General features: G+C 59.6%; 2 protein-coding genes and 1 pseudogene across 3 annotated transcripts; 1 reads left to right on the plus strand and 2 right to left on the minus strand.

Moving 5' to 3' along the window:
- Positions 1–5,778: 5,778 nt before the first annotated feature.
- On the minus strand, positions 5,779–9,547 carry CFD (complement factor D). Its single transcript, XM_030798108.1, has 6 exons — positions 9,420–9,547; positions 9,177–9,255; positions 8,175–8,331; positions 7,943–8,087; positions 7,260–7,517; positions 5,779–6,140 (listed from the first exon to the last, which is right to left on the minus strand). Exons 2-6 carry the CDS (start codon positions 9,229–9,231, stop codon positions 5,994–5,996), a joined length of 762 nt encoding a protein of 253 aa, XP_030653968.1. The 5' UTR covers positions 9,232–9,255; positions 9,420–9,547; the 3' UTR covers positions 5,779–5,993.
- Positions 9,548–12,951: 3,404 nt separating this feature from the next.
- On the plus strand, positions 12,952–15,173 carry LOC100596259 (annotated as a pseudogene). The gene is made up of 2 exons (XR_004026787.1): positions 12,952–14,593; positions 15,153–15,173. The product of XR_004026787.1 is annotated as a pyruvate kinase PKM pseudogene (transcript).
- A 1,791-nt stretch (positions 15,174–16,964) lies between these two features.
- Positions 16,965–20,955, minus strand: ELANE (elastase, neutrophil expressed). Its single transcript, XM_030798109.1, has 5 exons — positions 20,857–20,955; positions 20,194–20,350; positions 19,844–19,985; positions 17,415–17,645; positions 16,965–17,251 (listed from the first exon to the last, which is right to left on the minus strand). The coding sequence occupies exons 1-5, from the start codon at positions 20,921–20,923 to the stop codon at positions 17,045–17,047; spliced, it is 804 nt and encodes a 267-aa protein (XP_030653969.1). The 5' UTR covers positions 20,924–20,955; the 3' UTR covers positions 16,965–17,044.
- Positions 20,956–23,478: the final 2,523 nt, after the last annotated feature.

Here is a 23,478-nt window from a genome sequence, read left to right on the forward strand (position 1 = left end):
CCCACCCACAACCTTGATGTGGTGCCCGGGAGCCTCTGTCCTCTTGGCCTGTCTTTAAATCATTCAGCATTTATGGGACACCTAGTGGATGCCAGGTCCAGGGGCGTCCAAAGTGAGCAGTGCGGACAGGACATAGCAGGTCGGGGGTGGGACGGGGCGGCCATCCTCAGGGTGGCTTCTGTGCAGGCATCTGCCTCTCAGTGTGGTGTCTGCCTGTGTATATACTGTCTCTACGTGTCTCTGGATGTCTCTGTCATCTCTGTCTCAGTGTGGTGTCTCTGCATGTCTATATACTGTCTCTACCATCTGTGTCAGTGTGGCGTCTCTGTGTAGCTCTGTACTGTCTGCGTGTCTGTATCTCTGTACTGTCTCTGTGTGTCTCTGTGTATCTCTGTACTGTCTCTGCGTGCTGTCCTTGTCTCTGCATGTCTCTCGTATCTCTGCACTTCTGTGTATGGTCTGTGTGCCTCTGCATGCTGTTTGTGTCTCTGCCTGGCTCTGTCCCTGTCGTGTTTCTCCAACCGCTCTCTGCTGGAGGCTGCTTAGCCCCTGGGCCAAGTTTCTGCCATTTCTGCTGCTGACCCCAGGGGTCCTGCCTGCCTCCTCCAGCAAGTGCTTCTTCCAATTAGGCTGCGTCCCCGTGGCAGGAGGCCTTCCCAGCACAGTGGCGCCCCTGCTGTGTGCCCATGGACTCTTCCTTTCTGCAGCTCTGGGGAGGGCAGCGAGGGTGGGGTGAGTGCCCAGTGCTAGCTCAAGCGGCAGGAGCTCAGGCACCCTGGCACCTCCACTTTAAGGCCCTCCCGCCCACGGCTGCAGACTCCCCACTTTAAGGCCCTCCCGCCCACGGCTGCAGACTCCCCACTTTAAGGCCCTCCTGCCCACGGTCGCAGACTCCGCACTTTAAGGCCCTCCTGCCCACGGTCGCAGACTCCGCACTTTAAGGCCCGCCTGCCCACGGTCGCAGACTCCCCACTTTAAGGCCCGCCTGCCCACAAACGCAGACTCCCCACTTTAAGGCCCCCTGCCCACGGCCGCAGACTCCCCACTTTAAGGCCCTCCTGCCCACGGTCGCAGACTCCCCACTTTAAGGCCCGCCTGCCCACGGCCGCAGACTCCCCACTTTAAGGCCCGCCTGCCCACGGCCGCAGACTCCCACTTTAAGGCCCGCCTGCCCAGAACACAGACTCCCCACTTTAAGGCCCTCCTGCCCACGGTCACAGACTCCCCACTTTAAGGCCCTCCTGCCCACAGTCACAGACTCCCCACTTTAAGGCCCGCCTGCCCACGGCCGCAGACTCCCCACTTTAAGGCCCGCCTGCCCACGACGCAGACTCCCCACTTTAAGCCCCCGCCCACGGTCACAGACTCCCCACTTTAAGGCCCGCCTGCCCACGGTCACAGACTCCCCACTTTAAGGCCCGCCTGCCCACGGCCACAGACTCCCCACTTTAAGGCCCGCCTGCCCACGGCCGCAGACTCCCCACTTTAAGGCCCGCCTGCCCATGAACAGACTCCCCACTTTAAGGCCCGCCTGCCCACGGCCGCAGACTCCCCACTTTAAGGCCCGCCTGCCCATGAACACAGACTTCCCCACTTTAAGGCCCTCCTGCCCACGTCACAGACTCCCCACTTTAAGGCCCTCCTGCCCACCGTCACAGACTCCCCACTTTAAGGCCCTCCTGCCCACGGTCACAGACTCCCCACTTTAAGGCCCGCCCGCCCACGACCGCAGACTCCCCACTTTAAGGCCCGCCCGCCCACGAACGCAGACTCCCCACTTTAAGGCCCGCCCGCCCACGAACGCAGACTCCCCACTTTAAGGCCGCCCGCCCACGGTCACAGACTCCCCACTTTAAGGCCCGCCCGCCCACGGTCACAGACTCCCCACTTTAAGGCCCGCCCGCCCACGGCCGCAGACTCCCCACTTTAAGGCCCCCCGCCCACGGCCGCAGACTCCCCACTTTAAGGCCCTCCGCCCACGGCCGCAGACTCCCCACTTTAAGGCCCTCCGCCCACGGCCGCAGACTCCCCACTTTAAGGCCCTCCCGCCCACGGCCGCAGACTCCCCACTTTAAGGCCCTCCCGCCCACGGCCGCAGACTCCCCACTTTAAGGCCCTCCGCCCACGGCCGCAGACTCCCCACTTTAAGGCCCTCCGCCCACGGCCGCAGACTCCCCACTTTAAGGCCCTCCGCCCACGGCCGCAGACTCCCCAGTTTAAGGCCCTCCTGCCCACGGCCGCAGACTCCCCACTTTAAGGCCCCCGCCCACCGCCCAGACTCCCCACTTTAAGGCCCCGCCCACGCCGCAGACTCCCCACTTTAAGGCCCCCCCCACGCGCAGACTCCCCACTTTAAGGCCCCCCGCCCACGCGCAGACTCCCCACTTTAAGGCCCCCGCCCACGCGCAGACTCCCCACTTTAAGGCCCTCCTGCCCACGGCCGCAGACTCCCCACTTTAAGGCCCTCCTGCCCACGGCCGCAGACTCCCCACTTTAAGGCCCTCCTGCCCACGGTCGCAGACTCCCCACTTTAAGGCCCGCCTGCCCATGGCCGCAGACTCCAAGCTCTGCTGGGACACAGAGCCCCGTGTCACCGCCCCCTGGCCACCCTCTGAGGAAAATGGCAGACCCTAGGGCAGCCCCAGCCCCACTCCTGCAACCTCCTCTCGTGCTCGGGAGGGGTCCTCGTGGGCCTCCATCTCCTCGAGTCCCTCAGCATGTAGGGGGCGCCTAGTGGATGCCAGGGGTGTCCAAAGCGAGTGACGGACAGAACACAGTGGGCCCTGGCAGGTGGTTGGGGGCCCGGCCACACGGGGGTGGCTTTTGTCCGGGTGTCTGTGCTGTTTCCATGTGGCTCTGCAGAGACCGGAGTGCAGGAGTGCTGGCAAGGGGTGCGGGCCTGCGGCGGGTGGGTGGGGAGGAAACGGGAGCGCTGGCGAGGGGGGCGGGCCTGCGGCCGGTGGAGGGAGAGGAAACCAGAGTGCTGGCGAGAGGGTACCCACAGATTTTGGGACGCAGGCTCGCGGGCAGCTTCAGGAGCCAGGAGATCAGAGTCACCCAGCACCCGATTACGAGGGAAGATGCCTCTAGGTGACTCCAGCCCCCCATGGTTCTGGTGACCCAGCTGAGGCCTGGACACGTGGAGTGGGGGCAGCCCGCCTGTTGGTCCCATCAGTTCCTGACCATGTGAGCCGGGGTGGGCTTTGCGTCACTAGGTTTGGGGGGGTCTATCCCTCAGACCACTGTCACAAGCTGGCTGTCACGAGCTCCTACCTCACGCAGGTATAGTGGGGTGGGCAAGGCAGGTAGGGCATGGGGGTGCTGAGAGGAGACCTGTGGCCCTGAAGCTCTGCTGTCCCCGCCCCCGGCTTCCCAAGGTCCTCGTCGCCACGCAGTTCCCCCAGGGGTCCTCAAAATCTCCCTAAGAGCCAGGGACTTTGGGGCCCCAAGATACAGATGAGGAAACGGAGGCCACATGGCAGCGCGGAGACTGGACCTCATCTCAACTCAGAGGACTACGTGGTGCCCAGATGTTCCCGGCCTGCGTCCTCCCCACCACTCCTCCTCCAGAACTCTCTGTAGCTCCTGCTGACCAAAGGATGCAAAGATGCCCAGGCAGGTCAGACGCAGCAGCTCACGTCCCAGCACCATGGGAGACCCAGGCAGGAGGATCACTTGAGCCCAGGAGTTCAAGACCAGCCTGGGCAACATAGAGAAACACCGTTTCTACTAAAAATACAAAATTAGCCAGGTGTGGTGGCACATGCCTGTAATCCCAGCTACTCGGGAGGCTGAGGCACGAGAATCGCTTGAACCTGGGAGGCGGAGTATGCAGTGAGCCGAGATCGTGCCATTGCACTCCAGCCTGAGCAACAAGAGCGAAACTCCGTCTCAAAAAAAAAAAAAAAAAAAAAATTCTGGGCGTGGTGGCTCATACCTGTGGTCCCACCTACTCAGGAGGCTGAAGCAGGAGGATCACTTGAGCCCAAGAGGTTGAAACTTCAGTGAGCCGTGATGGCACCACTGCACCCGAGCCTGGGGCAACAGAGTGAAACTGTGTCTCAAAAAAAAAAAAAAAGCATTTGTTGTTTATTTGAAATTCCTGTTTTTAATTTCTTTGTTTGAGATGGAGTCTCACTCTGTCGCCCAGGCTGGAGGGCAGTGGCGCAATCGGCTCACTGCAGGCTCCGCCTCCTGGGTTCACGCCATTCTCCTGCCTCAGCCTCCCGAGTAGCTGGGACTACAGGTGCCCACCACCACGCCTGGCTAATTTTTTTGTAATTTTAGTAGAGATGGAGTTTCACCGTGTTAACCAGGATGGTCTCAATCTCCTGACCTTGTAATCTGCCCGCCTTGGCCTCCCAAAGTGCTGGGATTACAGGCATGAGGCACCACGCCCGGCCCATCAGTCTTTTTTTTTTTTTTTTGAGACGGAGTCTGGTTCTGTCACCCAGGTTGGAGTGTAGTGGTACTATCTCGGCTCACTGCAAGCTTCACCTCCTGGATTCAAGCTATTCTCCTTCCTCAGCCTCCTGAGTAGCTGGGACTACAGGCATCCGCTACCACGCCCAGCTAATTTTTTTGTATTTTTAGTAGAGACGGGGTTTCACCGTATTAGCGAGGATGGTCTCGATCTCCTGACCTCGTGATCCACCCGCCTCGGCCTCCCAAAGTGCTGGGATTACAGGCGTGAGCCACCGCGCCTGGCCCATCAGTCTCTTTTTCTACGATAGCGCCTGGCTGGCCCCTCCTCCAGGTGGGAGAAAGGGCACAGGGCCTCAGGTGCCGCTCATCGTCCTGGTGTGGGTCTGGCTGCACCCAGGGTGGTTTCTGAAGGCAGGCTCCATGGCTCTGGGCTTGAGTCCAGGCTGTGTCCTGGAGCTTCTGTGTGACGTCAGGGGAGTCGCACAGCCCCTGTGAGCCTCAGTTTCCCCTTATGGCACATGGATCATAGGAGCACGGCCTCGCAGGGTCTCTGTGCACCCGAGTCTCAATCCACAGCCTTGCACACAATAGACACTCACGTTCCCCTTGGTAAGCAAAGGGAAATGATATGAGCCAGACCAGGAGGGGACACCCATGCCTGGTGGGCCTTCCCGCGTGTGTGTGTGTGTGTGTGTGTGTGTGTGTGTGTTTGGGGGTGGGGGTGACCCTTTTCCGACTTCCAGGGAAGAGCAAGGGCGCTGCTGTGTGGCCGCGTCAGCCCCGCGGAAGCGCCGGATCCCCGAACTTCGCTGTATTTTCAGTTCTCGCGCTTTTATCTGTAGCTTTCCGCCTTCCTCTCTTTAATGTTTCTGTTTTTGTTTTTGTTTTGAGACAGAGTCTCGCTCTGTCACCCAGGTCGGAGTGCAGTGGTGCGATCTCAGCTCACTGCAACCTCCACCTCTCAGGTTCAAGCGATTCTCCTGCCTCAGCCTCCCGAGTAGCTGGGATTACAGGTGCCCACCACCACACCCGGTTAATTTTTGTATTTTTAGTAGAGACGGGGTTTCACCATGTTGGTCAGGCTGGTCAGGAACTCCTGACCTCAAATGATCCGCCTGCGTCGGCCTCCCAAAGTGCTGGGATTACAGGCGTGAGCCACCACGCAGAATTTTTTTTTTTTTTTTTTTTTTGGAGAGAGAGAGAGAGAGACCAGGTTTCGCTCTGTTGCCCAGGCTGGAGGGCAGTGGTGCAATCACAACTCACTGCAGCCTCAACCTCTGGGGTTCAAGTCATCCTCCCACCTCAGCTTTCTGAGTAGCTGGAACCACAAGCGCCCACCTCCATGCCCGCCAATTGCCCAGCTAATTTTTTAATTTTTTGTAGAGATGGAGTCACGCTATGTGGCTCAGGCTGATCTCGAACTCCTGAGATCCAGTGATCCTCCCACCTCGGCCTCCCCCTCTGCATACAGTAGGTGCTCAATAAAGACCAACCAGATGCAGGAGTGGATGACTCTATTGCTCGGGAGTTTGTTGCTTGGGTGACCCCGACCTTCGGGCCCTGGCACCCTAGGCCAGGACGCTGTCGATCCAGGCCGCATAGCTCGCCACGCGCGTGTATATCCCAGGCTTCTTGCGGTTGCCGCAAACGCGCGAGCCCGAGGTGACCACGCCCTCGAGCACGCCCCCGCACACCAGCGGGCCCCCGGAGTCGCCCTGCGGGAACAGGACGGGGCCGTGAGAGGCGGCCCCCGTCCACCCCGGCCGCACATGTCCGACCCCCTCACCGGGCTGCAGCTCCCGCCCCACAATTCTCGCTCCTCCCTCCCGTCTTAATCTCGTCTTCACTGGTCAATATCCCCGCGCCACGCCTATCGCCGAGGCCAAAACCACAAGCCACGCCCCTCTAGGCCCGCCCCCAGCACCTGGCCACACCCCCTCTGGCCTCAATCTCACCACGTGTTCCCCCAACCCCACCCCACCCCAGACCCTTTCCAGCATGGGGTCGCACACCTCTTCCCTGCTCTTCCAAGCTTTGACTTGCCCTAGATCCCACTTCTGCCCTAACCCGTCTCAGCGGCCACCTGCTCTGCTCAATCCCCACTCACCTCAGGCCACGCCCCTCCCTTAGAGCCCCACCCAATCTTGGCCCTGGCTACCACGCAAGCCTCGACGGTCCTAGACCTCGGCCTTGTTCAGGACCCCTCCTCGTCCCCGCCACAGCAGGGATCCCACTCCGCACCAGCCCTGCCCCTTCAGAGATTCCCGCCCCTTCCACCTGCCGCGCCCTGTCCTCGTGCCCCACCCCTTCCACCTGCCCCGCCCCTTCCTCCACATGCCCACCCCCTATACTTCCCACCCTTTCTCTGCGACCTGCCCTTTTGCCCGCCCTGACCCTTCTTCAGCCCCACCCTCCCCACCGGTACCGCCCTTTCCTCCAGACCCTGCCCCTCATGCCCCACCCCCTTCCTAGCCTCGTCCCCTTGCAGTCCCGCTGTTACTGGACTCCGCCCCCTCCTCGAGCCCCGCCCCCATCCCCACCCTAACCCACAGGTCCTTTCACATCCCACCCGTTCCTGCCCTTTTTGCCCGCCCTGACCCTTCTTCAGCCCCACCCTCCCCAGAGGCCCCGCCCCTTCTCCAGGCCCCGCCCCCATGGCCCCACCCTACCCACAGGCCCCGCCCATGGGCCACCATCATGCTCCGCCCCATTCCAGGTCCCGCCCCCTATGCGCCCCGCCCCTTCCCGGGGACCTGTTCCTGTTTGCCGCCCCCTCCCCCGCCGCGTGCCGCCGCTTCCCGCCCCCTCTGGAGGCCCCGCGTCTCCTCGCTCACCTTGCAGCTATCCCGGCGGTTGCTTTCCGCGCACATCATGCGCTCGGTGATGGCGCCGTCGTGGTGCGTGCGCCGGTTGCAGGTGGCGCGGTCCAGCACTGGCAAGAGCACGTGCTGCAGGCGGTCCGGGCGGCTGCCCGCGTGGTTGACTGTGCCCCAGCCGGCCACGTCGCAGAGAGTTCCCGGCGCCACGTCGCGGTCCACGCGCTGCCAGGGCAGGGGGCGCACAGCAGGGCCCAGCGTGGCCTTCTCCGACAGCTGGGGGTGGAGGCGGACGTCAGGGTTGGGGTGCGAGGGTGCGAGGCTGGGGAGAATGCCGCTAGGCTCGGGGAGACGGGACGGGGGAAGTGGGCATCAGGGCAGGGGCGGGGGTCTCAGTGCAGCCGCAGAGGTCGAGGCTAGACCCGGGGTGAGGGTGCGGGGGTTGTAGGGTGGGGTCCCCATGCAGCAGGAGAGGTCGAGGCTGGACCCGGGGTGAGGGTGCAGGGGGTGGGGGGGGGAATCCCAGCGCAGCAAGAGAGGTCGAGGCTAGACCCAGGGTGAGGGTGTGGGGGTTGTGGGGCGGGGTCCACATGCAGCAGGAGAGGTCGAGGCTGGACCCAGGGCGCGGTGCAGGCGTGGTGGAGTGAGGGTGGGCCGAGGATCCCAGCGCCGCAGGAGGGACTGCGCTGCAAGGGGCCGACCTGTAGCAGCAGGAGGTCGTGGTCGATGGTGTCCGGCTGGCTGTCCGGATGGTGCACTGCGCGGAGCACGTCGTACAGGCGCTTGGAGGACTCCGGCTGCGACAGGGAGTGCGCGCCCAGGAGAACCTGCACCTTCCCGTCGGCCCTGGGGACGGGGCGGAGTCCGCGGTCGGTGCTAGCCGAGTCCCCCCACCCCACTCGGGCTCTTCCCCCGCGCGGCGCGGGCACTCACGCGTTCTCCAGGCAGTGCGCCGCGCTCAGCACCCACTGCTCTGCCACCAGGACGCCGCCGCACAGGTGCGCGCCGTTCACCTGCACCGACGCCATGTAGGGCCGCGCGTGCGCCTCGGCCTCTCTGCCGCCCAGGATCCGACCACGGGGCTGCGCAGCTGTGGGTGGGCGGGTGCGTGAGGGCCGCGGGGTGGACTCCTCCCCTGGGCGAGGGGGAGGGATCCCAGCTCTCACCCTGCAGGCCGCTCCCCGCAAGAATCCCATCTCGGCGCGGTGGCTCACGCCTGTAATCCCAGCACTTTGGGAAGCCGCGCGGGGGCAGATCACGAGGTCAGGAGTTCGAGACCAGCCTGGCCAATATGGTGAAACCCCGTCTCTACATAAAAAAAAACAAAAAAATACAAAATTTAGCCGGCGTGGCCTATAATCTCAGCTACTCAGGAGGCTGAGGCAGGAGAATCGCTTGAACCCGGGAGTCAGAGTTTGCAGTGAGCCGAGATTGCACCACTGCACTCCAGCCTGGGTGACAGATGAGACTCCCTATCAAAAAAAAAAAAGAAAAAATATAATCCCATTTCCGTCTTGGGGCCCCTCAGCGTTGCAAACTCGATACCCTCGGGCCGGAATGCCCCAGAATACAGAACCCACAGTGGGCTGGGGACCAGGGGCAGATCCCAGCGCCCCACCCTGGGCGCAGTGCCTTCCAGTTGGACATAAGAGAGATGGGTCTGAGCCAACCAATGCCTGAGCCAGCCCAGTCAGCCACGCAGAAGAAGTTTTCCACGCAGACATTCAGACTCTGTCTGCAAGAAAAGCTGACTCCAGAAAGTGCAATCTGAATTTTCTAGAATTTCTCAGCGTTCAGAGCCTTCCATTGGTGAGGAGAGACACCCCCTTCCTGCCCACCTGGAGGGGCTGGAGGACCGTCCGTGTGACCGAGGGGAGCACCTGACCCACGCCCCTACAGAGCCCTGCCCCTCACCCCAGGCCCGGGCCCCCTCACCGCAGGCGGCCGCTCCTAGGAGGACCAGAACTGCCAGGCGCTCCCAGCTGTGCATGGTGAAGCCGCTGTGGCTGAGACACTGACCCAGGCAGGGCCCTGGGGGTGCTTTTATGAGGGTGGAGGGGGCGGGAGGCTCCCAGGGGCGCTGTCCGCTGGGTGGGCAGCGGCCCAGCTGGGGAAAGGGGAACGTGCCCTCCCGGCCTCCGCCCTCCCCGGGACTGGGTTATCTCCTGCCAGACTCACACCAGAGTCGCTGGGAGACCCTCGGGCTTCTGTGAGCCTGACGGCCTGCTGGCCCCGCTGGGGGGCTGTCCCTCAGATGGGCAGGAGGCAGACAGGGGGGCTGCACCCACCCCAGCCCCCACCCCGGCCCCAACTTCACCAGACCCAGAGTCCCCAGGCGTGTTTCGCAATCCGAGCTGGAGGCCACAGCGTGTAAACAACCCACTTCCTTGTCCTGCTCCCGCCCTTTTTCTTCTCCGCCTCTAAATTAGAGAGAAGGTCTGATGGGGGTAGGAGGGTCGCTTGACACCCTTGTCTCTGTCCCTGTGGCCGCTGGGGCTTGACGCCCTGACGAATAGAATGTTGGAAAGGCCAAGGCAGAGGCAGCTAGGAAGACTGGCTACAAGGTACAGGAAAACCAAGGCGAACTGGGTGGAACCTGAATCATGAAAGTTATATGGAAAGTTCGGGGATGGACGCTTTCAGGTGTGGCTTGATCCAGGTGCCTGAACAATGTCGAGTGTCTGCCTCTGACTTCTCTTTTCTTCTCTGATGGCTTCTCTCCTCACCAACCTCCCCTGGTGTGTTTCCAGGGACCCCACACTCAACCCAGTGGCTCAGTGGGCCCCTCCTAAAATTCTTCATCACTCCAGCCAAGTCTCAAGGTTGCCTTGGGTTGGTGGAGCCTGGATCACACGCCCCCTCCCAAACTGTTCACTGTGGGCAGGTTCTGATGAACAGAGTCAGGGCTGGCCAGGCACAGTGGCTCCCACTTACCATCCTGGCACATTGGGAGACCCAGATAGGAGGATCTCTTGAGCCCAGGAATTCGAGGCCAGCTTGGGGAACGTGGCAAGACCCCATCTCTACAAAAAAATTAAAATAAAATACTTCTCAGAATCTGGGCCATAGGGCCTTCTGTGAGGTGGGGATTTGTGTGTGTTGTTTTTGTTTTATTACAGAGAGGGTCTTGCTCTTTCATCCAGGTTCGAGTGCAGTGGTGCAATCGTAGCTCACTGCAGCCTCCTTGACCTCCTGGGCTCAAGGGATCCTCCCACCTCGGCCTCCAGAAGTGCTGGGACTGCAGGCCTGCTCATGGTGTAGCTCCATTTTTCACATCTGCCTCGCAGGTGCCAGTGGGATTCACGTTGCATTAATCCATGGTGCGGGGGCCAGAAGGATGGGGGCACCTTGTGGGGAGGACCTCGGACATCGTCCCCAGGGGGAGCAGCACACGGGATTCCCCTGGCTTTTCTCTTCACCATGGGTCGTTTCTTTCTTTTCTTTCCTTTTTTTTTTTTGAGACGGAGTCTCACTCTGTCGCCCACGCTGGAATGCAGTGGCGCAATCTCGGCTCACTGCAAGCTCCGCCTCCCGGGTTCACGCCATTCTCCTGCGTCAGCCTCCCCAGTAGCTGGGACTACAGGCGCCCGCCACCACGCCCGGCTAATTTTTTGTATTTTTAGTGGAGACGGGGTTTCACCATGTTAGCCAGGATGGTCTCGATCTCCTGAGCTCGTGATCCACCGGCCTCAGCCTCCTAAAGTTATGGGATTACAGGCGTGAGCCACTGCGCCTGGCTTCATTTCCTTCCTTCCTTCCTTCCTTCCTCTCTCTCTTTCTTTCTTTCTGTCTCTCTCTTTCTCTTTCCTTTTTTTTTCTTTCTTTCTTTGGTTTTTTTTTTTTTTTTTTTTTTTTTGAAACGGAGTCTTGCTCTGTCACCCAGGCTGGAATGCAGTAGCGCAATCTTGGTGGCTCACTGCGACCTCCGCCTCCAGGGATCAAGCGATTCTCCTGCCTCAACTTCCTGAGTAGCTGGGATTACACGCATGCGCAACCACACTGGGCTAAGTTTTTGTATTTTTAGTAGAGACAGGGTTTCGCCATGTTGGCCAGGCTGGTCTCGAACTCCTGACCTCAGGTGATCTGCCCGCCTCAGCCTCCCAAAGTGCTGGGATTACAGGCGTGAGCCACCACGCCTGGCCCCCTGTAGGTTATTTCATACGCACAGAGAATAGAAAATATTCTATAGATATAACAACAAGGCCAGGCGCGGTGGCTGCCGCCTGTAATCCCAGCACTTTGGGAGGCCGAGGTGGGCGGATCACGAGGTCAGGAGATCGAGACCACGGTGAAACCCCGTCTCTACTAAAAATACAAAAAAAAAATTAGCCGGGCGCGGTGGCGGGTGCCTGTAGTCCCAGCTACTCGGGAGGCTGAGGCAGGAGAAATGGGTGAACCCGGGAGGCGGAGCTTCCAGTGAGGCGAGATCGCGCCACTGCACTCCAGCCTGGGCAACAGAGCGAGACTCTGTCAAGAAAGAAAGAAAGAGAGAGAGAGAAAGAAAGAAAATGATGTAACAAACACGATTGATGAGACCCTAATGTGTCTCCTTGAGAAAGAAATTCTGAACAATGCCTGGAGGACAGAGTCCAGAATGCTGGAATTGCAACAGCAAGATGTGACCACAGGCCAGGGCCCAGCACGAAGGGATGGTTCAGTGAATAATGTGAACTCTCCAGATGCTGACGTGGAAAGCTCTCTGAGTGTGTTGTTGAGAGGAAAATAAAATCACAAGGCAGAGGGTCACCACGGTGAGCAGCTGGCACCCGGAGGGGAGATGGGAAAAATGGAGCTAAACCATGGCCAGGTCTGCAGTCCCCCCACTTCCGGAGGCCGAGGTGGGAGGATCCCTTGAGCCCGGGAGGTCAAGGAGGCTGCAGTGAGCTATGATTGCACCACTGCACTCCAGCCTGGATGAAGGAGAAAGACCCTGTCTGTAATAAAACAAAAACAAAGGGACCGGGCACGGTGGCTCACGCCTGTAATCCCAGCACTTTGGGAGGCCGAGGCGGGCGGATCACCTGAGGTCAGGGGTTCGAGACCAGCCTGGCCAACATGGCGAAACCCCGTCTCTACTAAAAATACAAAAATTAGCTGGGCGTGGTGGCGCGTGCCTGTAATCTTAGCTACTCCAGAGTCTGAGACAGGAGAATTGCTTGAAACTGGGAGGTAGAGGTTGCAATGAGCGGAGATCGCGCCACTGCACTCCAGCCTGGGCGACAGAGTGAGACTCTGTCTCAAAAAAAAAAAAAAGAAAGAAAAGAAAGAAAGGCATGGGCGCGGTGGCTCATGCCTGTAATCCCAGCAGTTTGGGAGGCTGAGGCGGGTGGATCACTTGAGCCCTGGAGTTCAAGACCAGCCTGTGCAACATGTCAAAACCCGTCTCTACTAAAAATACAAAAAAACTAGCTGGGCGTGGTGTGCATGCGTGTAGTCCCAGCTACTCGGGAGGCTGAGGTGGGAGGATGGCTTGAGCCCAGGAGGGGAAGGTTGCAGTGAGCCGAGATTGTGCCACCTCACTCCAGCCTGGGCAATACAGCGAGACCCTGTCTCAAAAAACAAAACCAAAATAAGCCAGGCACGGTAGCTCACGCCTGTAATCTCAGCACTTTGGGAGGCCGAGGCGGGTGGATCACGAGGTCAGGAGATCGAGACCATCCTGGCTAACACGGTGAAACCCCGTCTCTACTAAAAATACAAAAAGGCACAGCAGCTGCACGCCCCGTGGCTCCAGATCTCTTCGTCTTTGCAGCATATCCCGAGTCGCTCAGCGCCGAAGGACCTCAGCAGCCATGTCGAAGCCCGATAGTGAAGCCGGGACTGCCTTCATTCAGACCCAGCAGCTGCACGCAGCCATGGCTGACGCATTCCTGGAGCACCTGTACCGCCTGGACGTTGATTCACCGCCCATCACAGCCCGGAACACTGGCATCCTCTGTACCATTGGCCCAGCTTCCCGATCAGTGGAGACGTTGAAGGAGATGATTAAGTCTGGAATGAATGTGGCTCGTCTGAACTTCTCTCATGGAACTCACGAGTACCACGCGGAGACCATCAGGAATGTGCGCACAGCCACGGAAAGCTTTGCTTCTGACCAGCCCGTTGCTGTGGCTGTAGACACTAAAGGACCTGAGATCCGAACTGGGCTCATCAAGGGTGGCGGCACTGCAGAGGTGGAGCCGAAGAAGGGAGCCACTCTCAAAATCACGCTGATAACGCCTACGTGGAAACGTGTGACGAGAACACCCTGTGGCTGGACTACAAGAACATCTGCAAGGTGGCGGAAGTGGGCAGCAAGATCTACGTGGGTGACGGGCTTATTTCTCTCCAGGTGAAGCAGAAAGGTGCCGACTTCCTGGTGACGGAGGTGGAAAATGGTGGCTCCTTGGGCAGCAAGAAGGGCGTGAACCTTCCTGGGGCTGCTGCGGACTTGCCTGCTGTGTCGGAGAAGGACATCCAGGATCTGTAAGTTTGGGGTCGAGCAGGATGTTGACACGGTGTTTGCGTCGTTCATCCGCAAGGCATCTGATGTCCGTGAAGTGAGGAAGGTCCTGGGAGAGAAGGGAAAGAACATCAAGATAATCGGCAAAATCGAGAATCGTGAGCGGGTTCGGAGGTTTCGTGAAATCCTGGAGGCCAGTGATGGGATCACGGTGGCTCGTGGTGATCTAGGCATTGAGACTCCTGCAGAGAAGGTCTTCCTTGCTCAGAAGATGGTGATTGGACGGCGCAACCGAGCTGGGAAGCCTGTCATCTGTGCTCCTCAGATGCTGGAGAGCGTGATCAAGAAGGCCCGCCCCACTCGGGCTGAAGGCAGTGATGTGGCCAGTGCAGTCCTGGATGGAGCCGACTGCATCATGCTGTCTGGAGAAACAGCCAAAGGGGAAGGTCCTCTGGAGGCTGTCCGCATGCAGCACGTGACTGCCCGGGAGGCAGAGGCCGCCATCTACCGCTTGCATCATCTGAGGAACTCCGCCGCCTGGCGCCCATTACCAGCGACCCCACAGAAGCCACCGCCGTGGATGCCTCCTTCGAGTGCTGCAGTGGGGCCATAATCGTCCTCACCAAGTCTGGCAGGTCTGCTCACCAGGTGGCCAGATACCGCCCACGTGCCCCCGTCATGGCCGTGACCCGGAATCCCCAGACAGCTCGTCAGGCCCACCTGTACCGTGTCATCTTCCCTGTGCTGTGCAAGGACCCAGTCTAGGAGGCCTGAGGCTGTGGACCTCGGGGTGAACTTTGCCATGAATGTTGGCAACGCCGGAGGCTTCTGCAAGAAGGGAGACGTGGTCATTGTGCTGACCGGATGGCGCCCTGGCTCCGGCTTCGCCAACACCACGCGTGTCATTCCTGTGCCGTGCTGGACCCCAGAGCCCCTCCTCCAGCCCCTTCCCCCACCCCCTTCCCCCAACCCATCCATTAGGCCAGCAACGCTTGTAGAACTCACTCTGGGCTGTAATGTGGCACTGGCGGGCTGGGACACCAGGGAAGAAGATCGGCGCCTCACTGAAACATGGCTGTGTTTGCAGCCTGCTCTAGTGGGACAGCCCAGAGCCTGGCTGCCCATCATGTGGCCCCACCCAATCAAGGGAAGGAGGAGGAATGCTGGACTGGAGGCTCCTGGAGCCAGATGGCTAGAGGGTGACAGCTTCCTTTCCTGTGTGTGCTCTGTCCGGTTCCTTTAGAAAAAAATGGATGCCCAGAGGACTCCCAACCCTGGCCTGGGGTCAAGAAACAGCCAGCGAGAGTTAGGGGACTTAGGGCACCGGGCTGTTGTTCCATTGAAGCCGACCCTGGCCCTGGCCCTTACTTGCTTCTCCAACTCCGATTCGCACCTGTCCCCGCCCTCCACTCAGCTGTCCTGCAGCAAACACTCCACCCTCCACCTTCCGTTTTCCCCCACTACTGCAGCACCTCCAGGCCTGTTGCTAAAGAGCCCACCTGTATGTCAATAAACAACAGCTGAAGCAAAAAAAAAAAAAAAAATTAGCGGGGCGTGGTGGCGGGCGCCTGTAATCCGAGCGCTTTGGGAGGCTGAGGCAGGCAGATCCCGAGGTCAGGAGATCGAGACCATCCTGGCTAATACAGTGAAACCCCGTCTCTACTAAAAATACAAAAAATTAGCCGGGCGTGGTGGCGGGCGCCTGTAGTCCCAGCTACTCGGGAGGCTGAGGCAGGAGAATGGTGAGAACCCGGGAGGCGGAGCTTGCAGTGAGCCGAGATTGCGCCACTGCACTCCAGCCTGGGCGACAGAGCAAGACTCCGTCTCAAAAAACAAAACGGAAACACTGAACTTGCACTGAGGGCTGGAGAGGGGGCCAGAGGAGTAAACGCTCGCAAAGACTGCGGACGCTGCCTGCACCAGGAAGTGCTCAGGAATCACCTATGCGCCGCTGAGCGCCGTCGCGCCTGCCACATTAACTTAATTATGTGAAACTAGGTTTTACAGGCCAGAAACCAGAAAGGACATGTGGGATCCCTTTGTAGAAAGTGGGGAAGGGGGCTGGGCGCGGTGGCTCACGCCTGTCATCCCAGCACTTTGGGAGGCCGAGGTGGGCGGATCACCTGAGGTCAGGAGTTCAAGACCAGCCTGGCCAATATGGTAAAACCCCATCTCTACTAAAAATACAAAAATTAGCCGGGCGTGGTGGTGCATGCCTGTAATGCCAGCTACTTGGGAGGCTGAGGCGGTAGAATCACTTGAACCCGGGAGGCGGAGGTTGCAGTGAGCCGATATCCCGCCACTGCACTCCAGCCTGGCAACAGAGCAAGGCTCCATCTGAAAACAAAAAAGAAAAAAAATGCAATGTGGGGAAGTCACTTCTCCTCCATTGCCCTGGCTCTGCTGCCCCCTGGTGGTGGCTTACTCCAGAGATGCCCGAGAGACTCTATGGACCATTCTAGTTTATTATTATTATTATTTATTTATTCATTTATTTCTTTTTGAGATGGAGTTTCGCTCTTGTTGCCCAGGCTGGAGTGCAATGGAGTGATCTTGGCTCACTGCAACCTCCGCCTCCCAGAATTCAGGCGATTCTCCTGCCTCAGCCTCCCGAGTAGCTGGGATTACAGGCGCCCGCCATCACACCTGGCTAATTTTGTATTTTTAGTATAGACGGGGTTTCTCCATGTTGGTCAGGCTGGTCTCAAACTTTAGACCTCAGATGATCCGCCTGCCTTGGCCTCCCAAAGTGCTGGGATTACAGGCGCGAGCCACCGCACCGGCATATTTTTTTTTTTTTTGAGACAGAGTCTCGCTCTGTTGCCCAGGATGGAGTGCAGTGGCGTGATCTCGGCTCACTACAGCCTCCGCCTCCCAGGTTCAAGCGATTCTCCTGCCTCAGCCTCCCACGCGCCATGACGCCAAGCTAATTTTTTTTGCATTTATAGTAGAGATGGGGTTTCACCACATTGCCAGAGTAGTCTTGAACTCCCGACCTCAGGTGATCTGCCGGCCTCGGCCTCCCAAAGTGCTGGGATTACAGGCGTAAGCCACCGTGCCAAGCTTGGACCATTCTATTCTATTTTATTTTATTTATTATTATTTTTTAATAGGGGGGGGGTCTTGCTATGTTGCCCAGGCTGGTCTTGAACTCCTGAGCTCAAGTGATCCGCCTGCCTCAACCTCCCAAAGTGCTGAGATTACAGGTGTGAGCCACCACGCCCGACCTACTGACCATTTTCGACACCCAATCACACAGCCAAGGAACATCAAACACATTCTAAAAAATAGAGGAATGTTTATTGTGCCAGATGCTGGAGAATGTGGCTTTGGGCAGCTGAGGTGACCCGGGCAGCCCTTCTCAGTGGGTCCTGCTGGCCGGGTCCGGGTCCCGGGGGTGGGGATAGGGGTGGTCCTCAGAGCGTTGGATGATGGAGTTGATCCAGTTTACAAACTGTGCCACCGGGGCAAAGGCGTCGGGGTAGAGCCCTGAGGCACATCCTCCCCGGACGAAGGAGGCGATTCCGTGGATTAGCCCATTGCAGACCAAGGGGCTGCCGGAGTCTCCCTGTGGAGGCAGACGAGGTGGGGAAGCTGGACTGGGAGGCCCTGCCCACCTGCCCGCCGCCTGTCAGGGTTGGGAAGTCCCTCCTAGGGTCTAGCCACAGTGCCTGTTGCTGCAATCCGGGCTGGGAGCAGGTGGGGAGCAGAGGGACACCCAGGGCACGTACAAAGCAGACGCCGGCCCGCCGGCCCCTCACGAGAGTGCAGACATTGCTGCGGCGGCAGAGGGACGTCACCACCGTCACGTTGAGCTCCTGCAGGACGCTGGCGATCCCACGGTCCCTGCCCAGAAGGCCCCAGCCCATCGCCAGGCACTGCACCCCGTTGCCCACGCGGCGGCCCTGGGCCGGCAGCTGGGCCACCTGCACGTTGGTGTTGATGGTGGCTGACCCGTTGAGCTGTGGCGGTGGGGACAGATCATCAGCGTGTCACACGGGGCAGTGATGATGACCCTCCCCTCTCCGGGCCTCAGTTTCGCCATCTCAGGTTCCACTGTGGTTCTGGGATCTTGCAGAGCAGGACACCCACCCCGCACTCTGCTTCCCAAGGCGAGCCTCAGTTTCCCCATCTGTAGAGTGGGAGCCATCACCAAGGCTCAGGGCGCTGGAGGTTGTCCCTGGATGTGGCTTGAGTGCAGGAAGCAGTAGGTGCTCAATTAACAAAAAAAACTACAGCTGGGTGCGGTGGCTCACACTTGTAAGCCCAGCATTTTGGGAGGGCGAGGCAGGAGGATCACTTGAGGCCAGGTGTTCAAGACCAGCCTGGGCAACGTGGCAAAGCCCCACGTCTACAAAAATTAAAAAAAAAAATTGCCAGGTGCCGTGGCTCTCGCCTATAATCCCAGCATTTTGGGAGGCTGAGGTGGGCCAATCAATAGGTCAGGAGATCAAGACCATCCTGGCTAACATGGTTAAACCCTGTCTCTACTAAAAATACCAAAAATTAGCCAGGTGTGGTGGCGCACGCCTGTAATCCCAGCTACCTGGGAGGCTGAGGCAGGAGAATCACTTGAACCTGGGAGATGGAGGTTGCAGTGAGCCGAGATTGTGCCACTGCACTCCAGCCTGGGCGACAGAGCGAGACTGTCTCAAAAAAAAAAAAAAGAAAAAAAAATTAGCCGAATGTTGCCGGGCACGATGGCTCACACCTGTAATCCCAGCACGTTGGGAGGCTGAGGTGGGCGGATCACCTGAGGTCAAGAGTTCAAGACCAGCCAGGCCAATATGGTGAAACCTTGTCTCTACTAAAAATACCAAAAATTAGCCTGGCATGGTGGCGGGCACCTGTAATCCCAGCTACCTGGAGGCTGAGGCAAGAGAATCACTTGAACCTGGGAGGCAGAAGTTGCAGTGAGCTGAGATCATACTGCTGTACTCCAGCCAGGATGACAGAGCGAGACTCCATCTTAAAAATATATATATATATATGGCCGGGCGTGGTGGCTCATGCCTGTCATCCCAGCACTTTGGGAGGCCAAGGCGGGCGGATCACGAGGTCAAGAGTTTGAGACCAGCCTGACCAACATGGTGAAACCCCTTCTCTACTAAAAATACAAAAATTAGCTGGGCGTGGTGGTGTGTGCCTATAATCCCACCTACTCGGGAGGCTGAGGCAGGAGAATGGCGTGAACCCGGGAGGCGGAGGTTGCAGTGAGCAGAGGTTGCGCCACTGCACTCCAGCCTGGGCAACAGAGCGAGACTCCGTCTCAAACAAATAAACAATTTATATATCAGCCGGACGTGGTAGACGTCGTGGACGTGGTGGTGGCACTTGTGGTTCCAATCAACCCCCATTCCAAGCTGAGAGGATGGCTTGAGCCCAGGAGATGGAGGCAGTAGTGAGCTGTGATCGCGCCACTGCACTGGGTGACAGCTATGAGAAAACTTAGTGACAAGGAAACTCTCCTTCTAACCCTTCCTAGGGAGGAATCTTTTTTTTTTTTTTTTTTTGAGACCCAGGCTGGAGTGCAGTGGTGTGATGTCATCTCACTGCAATCTCTGCCTCCAGGGTTCAAGCAATTCTCATACCTCAGCCTCCTGAGTAGTTGGGATTACAGGCACCTGCCAGTATACTTGGCTAATTTTTTTTTTGTATTTTAGTGGAAACAGGGTTTCACCATGTTGGTCAGGCTGGTCTCGAACACCTGACCTCGTGATCCACCCGCCTCAGCCTCCCAAAGTGCTGGGATGACAGGCGTGAGCCACCGCGCCCAGCGCCCAGGGAGTAACCAGAACTGCAAGCCGCTGACAGGGGTGGAAAGGTGGGGACTTTTGCCCCTTCTCCCAAAGACAGAGGCGGCCCCTGCCCTCGGCCACAGGGCTGGTGAATGGACAGACACAAAGAATCTCAGTAAGTTTGTTGATTGACAGCAGATCGGGGCTTCCCTGCACGATCTCATTTAATCCGTCAACAGCCCAATGGCGGGTATTTTCCCGTTTCACAGAGGTGCAGCCCGAGGCACAGAGCGGGGATCACCCAGCCGGCGATTGCACCCCAGGTCCCCACGAGCGTCCCCGACGCGCCCCTCCGTCGCCGCCTCCACCCTCCCCAGGCCTCTGGCCTCGGCCCCCGCGCCCCCCGCCCCGCCCGGCGGCACCTGGAGAATCACGATGTCGTTGAGGAAGTTGACGGGGTCGTAGCCGTTTTCGAAGATGCGCTGCACCGCGAACACCTGCCGGGTGGGCTCCCGCCGCCGGAGGTTGTGGGCTCCCAGGACCGCCCGCACCGTGCGGAAGTTTCTGCCCGGGAGCGAGAGGCGGAGGTGAGGGGCGGCCTTGGGGTCAGGGCTCGGCCGCGCCTTGTGGTCCCCACCCCGCGACGGGCCCGAGGGGGAGGTGCTTGAGGACCGACCCCCTGGAGCAGCCCCCCGGGCCCGGCCTCCCCCGACCCACCTCGCAGACCTGGACGCGGGGTCCGAGCCGGGCGTGCGCGCTCCTGGCTACTCACACGTTCCCCACGCAGTGCGCGGCCGACATGACGAAGTTGGGCGCAATCAGGGTGGCGCCGCAGAAGTGGCCTCCACGCCGCTGCAGGGACACCATGAAGGGCCACGCGTGGGGCCGCGCTCGCCGGCCCCCCACAATCTCCGAGGCCAGCGCGGTGCCTGGGGACACAACGGTGGCAGGTGCTGAGTGCCTGCCAAGGAGCCTGTCCCTTCCCGGCCACGGGGCCTCTGGATCCCCCACCAGGAACCCACGGGATCCCCCACCAGGAACCCACGGGATCCCCCACCAGGAACCCACGGGATCCCCCACCAGGAACCCACGGGATCGGGGCTGTTCGCACCCCAGCTGTTCAGATGAGGAAACTGAGGCACGGAGAGGCAAAGGGACCTCCCCACAGTGCCCCTCCAAGGCACAGCCAGACCTGGACTTGAATCCAGAGAGCGCCCTGCAACCCCCCCCGCCCCCCGCCGGTTTTCAAACCCCAACTCTGGGCTCCTGGTGGTGGCTTCACCACTCAGAACCTCAGTCTCTTCTGGTCCCCTTGTCCCAGCTGGCACCTCCCCTCTGAGGATGAGGGACCCACACTGGTGGGGCCCACCACGGAGAGGTGGGAACAGAACCCGGGGACAGAAGCAGCAGCGGGAGGATGGACGCAAAAACTCACCCCCCAGCAGCAAGGCCGGCAGGACACAGGCGAGGAAAAGACAGGCGGGTCGTCGGCTGAGGGTCATGGTGGGGCTGGGGCTCCGGGGTCTCTGCCCCTCCGTGCCCGCCCGGCTCCTCTTATAGGCCTGTGCTGGGAGGCCGTTGTATTGCCCCATGGCCGGCCGGTGCCCCCCACTTCCTCTCCCCTGGCACAAGGCGTTGATGAAAAGGGGGAGAAGGGGGACAAGAGGCTGGAGTTGGCTCCAGTGGGGCCTCCAGACAAAATTCAGGATGCACAATCGCATTAGAGTGTCAGATAATCAACGTGGGTTTTTTAATTTATTTTTTTGGAGACAGAGTCTTGCTCTATTGCCCAGGCTGGAGTGCGGTGGCGCCATCCCGGCTCACGGCAACCTCCGCCTCCCAGGTTCAAGTGATTCTCCTGCCTCAGCCTCCTGAATAGCTGAGATTACAGGCATGCACCACCACACCTGGCTAATTTTTGTATTTTTAGTAGAGAAAGGGTTTCACCATGTTGGCCAGGCTGGTCTTGAACTCCTGACCTTAGTTGATCTGCCTGCCTTGGCCTCCCAGAGTGCTGGGATCACAGGCGTGAGCCAGCGCGCCTGGCTAATTTTTTGTATTTTTAGTAGAGACGGGGTTTCACCGTGTTGGCCGGGCTGGTCTCGACGTTTTTTTTTTTTATCTAAGTCTGTTCCAAATGAGGCCCAGGATATACTTACCCGAAATTCAGATTTAACTGAGCATCGCTGTGTTTTTGCCAAACCTGCCAAACCTAGACCTGAGGGGCTTGATGGGGGTGGCCTCGCCTGCCTCAGTTTACCCAGGGCCCTGTGATACCGGCCACATGCAGCGGTGTCACCTGCCTCAGTTTACCCAGGGCCCTGTGATACCGGCCACATGCAGCGGTGTCACCTGCCTCAGTTTACCCAGGGCCCTGTGATACCGGCCACATGCAGCGGTGTCACCTGCCTCAGTTTACCCAGGACCCTGTGATACCGGCCACATGCAGCGGTGTCACCTGCCTCAGTTTACCCAGGGCCCTGTGATACCGGCCACATGCAGCGGTGTCACCTGCCTCAGTTTACCCAGGGCCCTGTGATACCGGCCACATGCAGCGGTGTCACCTGCCTCAGTTTACCCAGGCCCTGTGATACCGGCCACATGCAGCGGTGTCACCTGCCTCAGTTTACCCAGGGCCCTGTGATACCGGCCACATGCAGCGGTGTCACCTGCCTCAGTTTACCCAGGGCCCTGTGATACCGGCCACATGCAGCGGTGTCACCTGCCTCAGTTTACCCAGGGCCCTGTGATACCGGCCACATGCAGCGGTGTCACCTGCCTCAGTTTACCCAGGGCCCTGTGATACCGGCCACATGCAGCTGTGTCACCTGCCTCAGTTTACCCAGGGCCCTGTGATACCGGCCACATGCAGCGGTGTCACCTGCCTCAGTTTACCCAGGGCCCTGTGATACCGGCCACATGCAGCGGTGTCACCTGCCTCAGTTTACCCAGGGCCCTGTGATACCGGCCACATGCAGCGGTGTCGGGCACTCACTGCGCAACAGGCACTTCTCTGGTCCTTCCCAGGGTTCCTGTTTGGGAACTGAGGCACGTCAAGGGCCTCTCCCAGGAGCTGCGAGTGTAACCCAGGCCTCTGGGACCCGCAGCTGGACGGAGATCTGGGGCTGGCTCACTCCAGCCCCTCCCCGAACCTCAGGGCTCATTCTTGGGGCCCGGCCTTCCATCCTCTCCTCGGCTGTTGCCTCCAACGGGGAACTCACTCTCACCCAGGCTCACGGTCAGTCCCTGGACACCAGCTGAGGCTCTGACAATCTCTCCCACCCTACTGCCTTGGTGAGCTTCCCTGCAGCCCTCCCCGCCTGACGCAGGGGCCGGGCGGGCATGTGGCAGGGCTGCTGGAGAGAGAATTCCTGCCCAGGCCAGGAGGCCGGAGTGAGGTTGTCCATTCAAGCCTGAGGGCTTCCGCCTGGAGGAACTGGCAGGGGAGCTGGAGCCCCAGCCGCGGGAATGGGATTCCCAGGACCCAGCCCCGGGCTGCAGGCACCGTTCCTCTTCCCATCTCCCCCACGATGTTCCAGCTGCAACGGCCAGGCCAAGGCTGTCGCAAGAACCAACGTCCTCCTGGCTCCAGGATAAGGGGAGGGGAAGGGAACCAACGGGCCTGTCTCCAGGAACAGGCAGGGCGAGGGCACCCGGGGACACGCAGAGCCTGGGCCGGCCTGGAGTCCTGACGTGACCACATGCAAGTGGACCCCCATGGCTCTCAGGGTAGGGGGGCAATGGCCCTGCCCTCCCAGAGCCTGGCACACAGCAGGTGCTCAGTCCATGTCTGCCCTGTCTTCAGCTTAACCAGACACACACTACCCTGCCTTCTCCCCTCCCCTTTTGGCAGGGTTCCCACTTTGCTGCCTTAACATCACCATAGTGCATTTAGTATGCGCCTGCTGTCTACACAGCCCTGTTTCAAGTCGGGGGTGGGGGGAGTTCGGGGGTGGGGGACGCCATATCTTTGGCGGGGGCTTGGCCTCCAGCACGGAAATCAGACTTGGCTTCAGCTGCATTTATTGAGCACCAGCTGTATACTACATTCGCACGT

Source organism: Nomascus leucogenys, chromosome 18, assembly GCF_006542625.1.
Source record: "Nomascus leucogenys isolate Asia chromosome 18, Asia_NLE_v1, whole genome shotgun sequence".
NCBI lineage: Eukaryota > Metazoa > Chordata > Mammalia > Primates > Hylobatidae > Nomascus > Nomascus leucogenys.